We start from the raw sequence: 9749 nt of genomic DNA on the forward strand, positions 1-9749 counted from the left end.
AGCCATTGACGTCTCCATTAACGCCACAGTTGCCCCGCCGCACCATCATCTTCCTTCTCACCATCGGCGGCACACTGCCACCTCACCATGCCTCCCACGTTCTTTCTGCCCTTTGCTAACCCAGTTGTCGTGACGTTGACCCTAACCTAGACCACCACTCGCGACTGGCAGCGCCCTGTTGCTGCCTCATCACCCTATCGGCATAGTGTCAACCACTGCTTGGTCTACCTCCCGCTGAGGTTTCTAGGACTGAGGGAGAGTGTACCCCCGAAACACTAAAACCTCATAACCCTAACCCGGTTGCTCCTCTTCTCTGTCGCCGGTGAGCTCCTTGACTCGGCCCTAGTAGGCGCGCGCGAGCTTGACAGACTCCACCTTAGCCTCGCCCAACTACATGCACAATCATTCCTTAACCTCGTCGACCGTCCTCGGGCGTCACTCTGCCACCTCCTACTCTAGCTCTGTGTTCTCCACCGGCCTTGTCGTCGTTGATCGTGCCGTGTTCATCTCTTGGCCTGTTATTGTTGTGCTCCCTTCCGCTCAGATCTAGACCTCTCTGAGTTGAATCCACTCGTATCTAGGGTTGCGTAGGGAAGAGAAAAGGGAATGCAACAGATCTAAGGCGTCATCCTCTTCATCAGCCGGTCACGCTTGTCAAAATGAAGGAAGTGGTGGTGGGCTTACCCTTCCACGCTCAGCTAGATCTCATATTCATTGCCAAGGAGGGGTGGAGCACTCTGGGAGGATTACGGCATGAGCCGTCACAACGAATGCATCGTAGTGGCGTGTTCGGTAGGAGTTCACAAAGAGGGGATAGTGAGAGGTGGGTAGACTTTAGTCAAAAAAAATTACAAAGTGGCATACCTCAAAAAAGAAGTAAATCGTGATAGCATATTTACTATTTTTAAACTTTGTAGTGGCATACATGAATCAGATGCCTTAATATAAGTTATTTTCAAACCGAATTCATGTGAGTGGGTTCCAAGAGGGGAAAAAAGTTATCATTATTGTACAATGGAAACACAAATCCGATGCTTACTGCTTTTGTATGCTTGAGTCCCCAAACCAGCGGAGTAGGTGTAGGATTAGGAACATGGTTCCCCCAGTGCAGATGGTCACCATGCCCAGCGATGAAAGCTTGCACATCGTCCTCTTCCCATTCCCGGGGCAGGGCCACTTCGCCGCCTTCCTCTCCCTCGCCGGCCACCTGCACCGCGCACGGTCCTCAGCAACCATCACGCTCGTCTCCACCCCGTGCAACGTGGATGCCCTCCGCGCTAGCTCCTCGGCGGCAGCGGCGCCGTTCCTCCAGTTCCACGCGCTGCCCTTCGTACCGGAGGAACACGGCCTGCCCGCGGGTGCCGAGTCCACCGACGCTGTCCACATCCACCACTTCCTCGCGCTCTTCGAGGCCACCGAGTCGCCAGCGCTCCGTGCCGCCTTCGATGGCTTCGTGGCCGGTGCTGCCTGCGCGGGCGCGGACGGCGCGCAGGTCTGCATTGTCGTCGTCGCCGACCCCTTCCTGGCGTGGACTACCGTCGTCGCGCGCCGGCGCGGTGCCAGGCACGCATTCTTCGACTCCTGCGGCGCGTTCGGCAGCGTGGTGTACCACTCTCTGTGGAATCACCTGCCGCACCTGCGCACGGGCGGTGATGCGTTCTGCCTGCCGGACCACCCGGAGGTCACCGTACACCGCTCGCAGCTCCCGAGGTTCCTTCTCGCCGCCGACGGCACAGACCGGTGGTCGGCCTTCCATCGCCGGCAGATATCACTCGGGTACGACACCGACGCCTTGCTTGTGAATACTACGGAGGAGTTCGAGCCGGCCGGGCTGCGGATGCTCCGGCGAACCATCGACGTGCCGGTCTGGCCCATCGGCCCGCTAGTGCGCCTCCCCGCTCAGCGCTCCAACAACCCTGACCGCGACTGTGACAGAATCATGCGGTGGCTGGACGGCCACGAGGCAAGGTCAGTGCTGTACATCTCGTTCGGGTCCCAGAACAGCGTACGGCTAGAGCAAATGATGGAACTTGCCGCGGCACTGGAGTTCACAGGCCGACCTTTCATCTGGGCCATCCGGCCACCCGTGGGGTTCGACAACCACAACGCTGGCGCGTTCAGAGCGGACAGGTGGCTTCCGGAAGGATTCGAGGCGAGGGTGCGTGCGAACGACACGGGCCTCCTGGTCCACGGATGGGCGCCGCAGCTGAGCATCCTAGCGCACGCGTCGACCGGCGCGTTCCTGAGCCACTGCGGGTGGAACTCGGTGCTAGAGAGCGTGAAACAAGGCGTGCCCATCATCGGGTGGCCACTGCAGGCAGACCAATTCTTCAACTGCAAGATGCTGGGGGAGTGGGGCGCGTGCGTGGAGGTGGCGAGGGGGAACGACGAGGGCTCGTCGGTTGTGGAGCGGGCGACGCTGGCGGAGGCCGTGGAGACGGTGATGGGGGGCGCTGCCAAGGGGAGCGAGGTGCGGCGGCGCATGAAGGAGATTCAGGAGCTGGTAACCGGAGCACAGAGCGAGTGTGGTGGTTCGTCCGTGGAAGCATCGGAGGAATTCTTCGCCTCGATGCTGCATGGTACTGCTGCTGGAAATGAGTGCTGATGCCGGCGGTGTGCTTCGTGTTGTCTTGTTTTACGCATATGTTAAATTTTGATTATAAATTACTTTTTATGTATTAAATTTAGATATTTAAAATAATATGAATATATTTGTTTTGAAAAGTATTTTCATAATAATATATTTTTACTATATTTCATCAATATATTATGATAAAAATAATAATTAAAATTATATTATGAATATCGTGTCGATATTAAAAAACAATCCTTATTTTAGACAGGGAAATACTTTAGAATTTGATTTGAGCATTGGTTAAACTCCCAAATAAGGCGGTAGGTCGATAGCGCTTCATGTTAGTCTACGGATTGAGCAAATGGAAGTAGGTTTCGTCTTATTTTCATGCATTTTCATGTCTCAAGGGTTAGACCAGTATCTGATTCCGAACTTACGAAAATAATCACAAAAAATTATAAAATATTGTTGAACATAGGGTAGATATCTTCTATCATCTGCAAAATTTAAATTTAAGACACAGCTCGTACGATGAGAAATAATAAAAAAAAATAGGGGTACGAATAACCCTGTTTTATTAGTCTCGGGTTAATGACGTGTTTGTTTTTTTTTCTGATCGTGGATTTTAGCTTCTAATATCAAAATTAAATAAATAGGACAATTCTATAATCCAAAATCCACAATCTGGATTCAGATTATGCCATAATTCATAATCAGAAAAAATCCTGCTTTTAACAAATTATGACACATATTTACTCATCATACCGTTACAAAATAACAGTTCACATCTTTCTCCCTTGCCTTCTTTCTCCCGCACGGTCTCCCGCGCCCGCCGGCCTCCACCACCTCTCCACCCGCCTGTTTTATTAGTCTCGGGTTAATGACGTGTTTGTTTTTTTTTATCGTGGATTTTAGTTTCTAATATCAAAATTAAATAAATAGGACAATTCTATAATCCAAAATCCACAATCTGGATTCAGATTATGCCATAATTCATAATCAGAAAAATCCTGCTTTTAACAAATTGTGACACATATTTACTCATCATACCGTTACAAAATAACAGTTCACATCTTTCTCCCTTGCCTTCTTTCTCCCGCACGGTCTCCCGCGCCCGCCGGCCTCCACCGCCTCTCCACCCGCGCCTCAGCACCTTCTCCCCCTACTTGCCCTCAAACTCGCACTCCCATCTCCAAGGATTCACCCCTAGTTTGCTAGGAGCGTGAGGCGCTACTTGTTGTGCCGGCGAGCACACCGCCATAGGCTCACTTCTCTAGTGAGCTTCACGGTGCTTGCGCTGCATCATCATCCTCTCCTCCTCTGTCTGACCCTGTTTCTTTGCTCACCTCGCTCATGGATCACCGGAATGTGAATCGTCTTCCCCGCCTCCGGTAGAGCACCGTCGTAACCGTGCGAGCTTAAGCTTCCTCCCCGGTAAGCCATGGTTCCTTCATGCTACACCATCTCTAGACCTCACTGACGCTATCCCGATGCCCAATCGTTGCCCTCGAAGCCTGGAGAGCCCCGCCATGGTGACCCCTCTACTTCGTTGTCGGCCACCGTCGCTAGCTCTCCTCGGTGAGGTTCTCTCCCATCCTTTCAGCTTTTCGCGATCCCTAGTTCATGTAGATGCTCACAAGCGTACGCTCCTGCCTCACACATGGTAACACCGCCATCGCGTCGTTCACCCCCTTCCACTCGTCGCCTCGCACAGCACTGGCTCGGTCCAGCCAATGCCTCGCACACCCATGGCTTGAGATGAGCTCCTAGGAGCCCACCGCTCAACTCGAGCACGACGCCAATGCGGCTCCTCGTGCGGCCACCGCTCAACCTGAGCAGAACCTGTCGAGGAGTTGCCTTTTCTCCTATAGAGGTAGGGGAAGGGAAGGAAATACCATTGCCAATTGAAATTCTTGACCGGATTAGTAGACCCACCCGCACACGATACTACTTTTTCACAGTGCCCACTCTAATATGCTAATCACCAGGTTCTAGTGTTGTACGCCCAACCAAACATTAAAGCCTTCTTTTTCGCACCTTCTTTACTGGCTTCTTTCTATAACCAATGAAATCAGATTCTTGGAGCAAGAAAAGTGTTGAGTCCAGGTGCATTATGTGAAGTGGAAGCCAAGCATGCAGCTTTCTAGCTTGTTTGGTCGAGCTATCTAATCTAAATACTCTAAGAGAATTTATTATTTGGGAAATGTTATTTGATGGTTGAAAATGATTTTTTTGGAAAGTTATTCTCTAGTGATTTTTCAGCTCCCTGTATCTTATTTATTTTAAGAAATTACTTCCACGGAGTCATTGAAAACTTAAAACTGTTATTTGATAGAGCTTAAAAAGCACAATCTTCTGTCGCGCCTCATCCACCAGCAGAGAATGAAACATCATGAGCATGAGGATGCTAAGTATAGTGAAAGGGAATTTCTAGTGGACATCTAGTCTATCCGAAGCTACAACCACATGTCAAGTCTTGGATTTCGCTTCTATGGACCTTTTGCTGTGTTGCGGCGGGTGGGGCAAGGTGGCTTATAAGCTGATCTACCAGATCAATGTCAAATACATCCGGTCGTCCATATCTCTCAGTTGAAGCAACATGTTCCTCATCGGGTTCAAGTCAGTACTGATCTTTCTACAATTTGCACTGACCCATCTGTGCTGATTCTACTAGTGTGCATCTTGGAGCGCGCTTTGGTTTCACAAGATCGTGCTACTGCTCGCCGTGTGCTAACGCAATGGGGTCATCTATCTGCGTCTTTGGCTATCTGGGAGGATGAATTGGATCTTCGTCGACGCTTTCTGCATGCTATGGCTTGAGGTCAAGCCGTATCTTACCGTGTGTTTAGTTCGATGGATATGGCCATCCGGGAGATGGCCATCCCTTTTTCTGGGTGTTTAGTTCACTCCATGGGATAGCCACCATGCACGAATATTCGGTCCGGATGCTGGACGGAGCGATCCCTGAAAAAATACCGGACCAAGCGATCCCTTCTAAGTACATTCACGCTCCTCGTGAGTTCGTATTTTTATTTAACTCTTGATTTTATCTAGAAGTATAAAAATAGTTTAAATAATCTAAATATTTTCATGAGAAAATTAGAGCTCACTAAAAACCTATTTAATTAGTTTGATCCAAAAATCATGAGCTAATATTTAATTAAAATTCTCTAAAGAAGCATACTTTTATAATTTTAGTAATTTTTAATGCCTCAAATAAATTTTCAAAAATCAGTAAATTTACTATTATTCTTCTCATTTGATGTATTAATTTATAAAAATATTTCTAATTATAGATTATTTGGTGAAAATATGAGTTCATTTGTAATGCTTTATTTATATATATTTAAAAAATATTTTTAATCAGCTCAGCTCATCCAATCCATTCAACCAAACAGAAAATTGGTTCATACTATCCACTCTAATCCCACGAGCCAAACAGAAAACTGGTTCATTCCATCCATCCAACCAAACAGAAAATTAGATCATCCCATCCTAAAAACAGATATAGTTACATCCCATCTCATCTCGCTCTCTAACCAAACACTGTTGGTTTTGATCTCGGCTCCACTCTCCCTAACATCTCCTAACTAACAACCGAAACCCATGGGAGCCGTTTCTCATATGCACCGTGATCGGGGGTGCAGCCAACGATTTTGGTTGTGGTCCCACCTCGTGCAGCACTATATAACAGACGTGAGGGGGTTCGGCTGGGACACGATCTAATTCACGAAGTCAGCCGCCTCTCAACCCTAATCTAATTCTTAAGAGTGCTGTCAACGAGGTGAAGGCCACTGCCGATGTCATCACCGAGCTCAGGTACTCATATCCACGCTTCCGTCTTAAGTTAGTGTTTGATTTAGGGCTAATGTTTCCTTGATTAAGGTTTGCTTAACATAACAATGGCATCAGAGCCATCTTTAGCCCTAATCAGACCAATTAGACCTTAATTAGATTATTTTTTTGTGCTCGGTTGATGTCATTTATGATCAAACGGGCCTAATTGTTTTCGATCTACATCAATTAGCTTTAAATCATGTTTTTTTAAGATGAATTAGGTTCGGATCAATGCTCCTATTCATGTTTTAGGCTGTTTATGTCTCGGATCAATCTTAATTGAGCATGTTTAAATGATAATTAGCCTCAATTAGACTCAGATTAATATGAACTAGGGTTTTATGTCTCGGATTAGAGCCATTTTGTCATGTTTTAGTCGTGTTTATACACATATATATGTTTGTGTGGCATGGGTTGGCACGGTTTGGGGAGATCCTACTCGGGATTAAGCAAATGATGCTCTCTAAAGCAATTAGAAGGAGGGGAATTGGGGACATTAAGAAAAGCCCTAAGAAATCCCCAATTCCCCCCCAAATCCGAACCCTAAACCCCAAGTTTCCCCTCAATCCCGAACCCTAAGCCCATTTTTCAGAAATCCTAGAGCTATAGAGGGGGAGGGGGGAGGACTTACGGCTCCGGCGCTTTTCGTCGATGTTTATGCTCGTCGGAGTTCTCCTCTGGCGGGATCTTCCTCGTGCGCGCGCGCGGTTCATCCGGCCCTTCTCGCCTCCTCCGCGGGACCGGGCACCTCCTCTCGCCGCGCGCTCATCAACCCCTCCTCCCGGGCCCCACCGCAAACCAACCGACGGAGGCGCGCGCGATCTCCGTCGCACGCGCGCTCCGGCAGTTTGGCTAACAGAGGTGCCCTTGCCCTCTTCTCTCTCGGGTGACCGGCGGCCGTGGTTGGCGCCGTCTCTCTCTCTCTCTCGGCCGGGCCGGCGTTTTTCGTCGCCGACGATCTCACCGGTCGAGCAGATTTTTCGGGGAGCAAAAAGTTTTTAGGGTTAGGTTTACGGTCGATAGCTTTTTATACCAGGCGATTTCGTCGGCCTACCGTCGATCGCGATGAACGGCTGAAAAGCTTCGGGCCGCCGCGCGCGAAGGCAAACCGGGCCGTGAGATCGTTCGGGCCGGGCGCGGTGGCTGGGCCGTGCCCTCGGCCGGGCCGGCGCGTGCGCGCGAAAACAAATTCGGCCCGGGTCGTGCTGATGGGCCAAGCGAGGCCGAAAGGCCTTTTTGGGCTGCATTCAATAAAGCTTTGGGCTTTTCCATTTATTTGGAGTTTTCAGTGATTTCTAACGTTTTTTCCATTTATGCACTGGAATATCTAATAAAAATAGCCCAAAGTTAATGATGATTAATGCATAAAATATTATTGTTAATTCTCTGGTTGAATTGGATCCAACGGGAAGATTTTTTCGGAGAATTTTACAATCAATTTATATAGGTTCATAATTACTTTCTGACCAAAGTTGATTGTAATTATGTGCCATCTTTATGTGTTTATTTAATTTTTTTTCCCTTTTTTACCCAACGGTGATGCGGATTGGAGTTTTATTTTTGCATGATTTTAATCAAACCAACGTAGGGTTATTTTCGTGCAAATTATTTCCTTATGATAAATTTACTAATCTGGCCCAATTCTTCTCTCCAGCTCTTAACGCTTCCTCTATTGCCGCCACTATTGACGGCATAGAGCAACTTACGGGTAATAATTTTCCTGCTTGGAAAGCTAAGGTGACTGTTGTCCTTGGTCTTTTGGACCTGGACTATGCACTCAGGGTTGACGCTCCCACAGCTCCCGCCATTGGCGTGGAAAATTATGATGAATTAAAGAAAACTTATGATTCACTTTCTGAGAAGTGGGAGCGGTCCAACCGCATGTCTCTTATGATAATGAGGAACTCAATATCAGATGCTATAAAGGGAGCAATCCCAAACTCAGAAAAAGCTAAGACGCACTTGGCATCTGTGGAGGAGCAATTTAAAGGCACCTCCAAGGTTTATGCCAGTATACTGATTCAGAAGCTCCTCAACACTAAGTATAATTATGGGTCCGGTGGCATAAGAGAACACATCATGATGATGACAGATATGGCTGCCAAACTCAAGGGCATGGATATGGAAATCTCTGAGGGTTTCCTTGTCCACTTCATTATGACATCTCTCCCTCCTGAGTTTACTCCTTTTAAGATAAATTACAACACTCAGAAAGAGAAGTGGAGCATGAGCGACTTGATCGCAATGTGCGTCCAAGAGGAAGAGAGGGTGAGGGCTGAAAATAAAGATTTTGTGAATCAAATAAGCAGCCCCAAGAATAAAAGGAAATTCCAAGGGGATTTCAAGTCTAAGAAGAAGTTGTATTTCGTCGCTAAACACGACAAGGCAGCACAGAGGGCGCCCAAGGTATTTGCTCCTTCTGCTCCTGCCTCTCAAAAATCTAAAGATGACGGATGCCACTTCTGCCACAAGAAGGACCACTACCAAAAGGACTGTGTTGGTTTCCTGAAGTGGCTTGCAAAGAAGGGTAATGATTTCATAACATTCATTGATGAATCACTTTATGCTGATTTTTCCCTTAATTCATGGTGGATTGACTCAGGTGCCACTGTGCACGTTACCAACTCCTTACAGAGATTCCTTACCGTGAAAATATTAAGAAAGGGGGAGCGAAATCTTAGAGTGGCAAATGGGAAGGAAGCTCAAGTTGAAGCTATCGGATCTCTTCCATTAGTTCTTAATAGTGGCTTCACTCTTAGATTAAATAATGTAGTTTATGTCCCTTCTATGAGGAGGAATTTCATTTCAGTTTCGATGTTAGATGATGATGGTTTTCATTGTAATTTCGGAGACAATAAATGCATTCTTAAATTTAATTCAGATGTTATTGGTCTTGCCATCCGACAAGACAAACTTTATATGCTTCCTCTTAATGAATCCTCTGTGACGATGAATGTCTATGATGTAAGCCATAAGAGAAAGAGAAGTACAATTAATGAGACTTCTTCGAAACTGTGGCATTGTCGTTTGGACCACATTTCGAGGGGGAGAATGGAGCGTCTCATTAAGGAAGAGATTCTCCAACCTATAGACTTCTCCGACTCTGACCACTGCATAGATTGCATTAAAGGAAAATACGTTAAGCAAATAAAGAAATGGGCCACTCGGAGCACAAGATTATTAGAATTAATTCACACGGACATATGTGGTCCTTTTCCTGTGACATCAGTTGACGGTTTTGATTCTTTCATTACCTTCACTGATGATTTCTCCCGTTACGGCTATATCTACCCCATTAAAGATCGATCTGAATCTCTCGATAAATTTAAGATATTTA

The 9749-nt window shown here is 47.2% G+C and overlaps 1 protein-coding gene across 1 annotated transcript; it reads left to right on the top strand.

Moving 5' to 3' along the window:
- Nucleotides 1–963: 963 nt before the first annotated feature.
- On the top strand, nucleotides 964–2724 carry LOC133887674 (UDP-glycosyltransferase 92A1-like). The gene has a single exon (XM_062327636.1). It carries the CDS (start codon nucleotides 1049–1051, stop codon nucleotides 2603–2605), a length of 1557 nt encoding a protein of 518 aa, XP_062183620.1. The 5' UTR covers nucleotides 964–1048; the 3' UTR covers nucleotides 2606–2724.
- The last annotated feature ends 7025 nt before the right edge of the window (nucleotides 2725–9749 follow it).

Source organism: Phragmites australis, chromosome 13, assembly GCF_958298935.1.
Source record: "Phragmites australis chromosome 13, lpPhrAust1.1, whole genome shotgun sequence".
In the NCBI taxonomy this organism is placed as follows: domain Eukaryota; kingdom Viridiplantae; phylum Streptophyta; class Magnoliopsida; order Poales; family Poaceae; genus Phragmites; species Phragmites australis.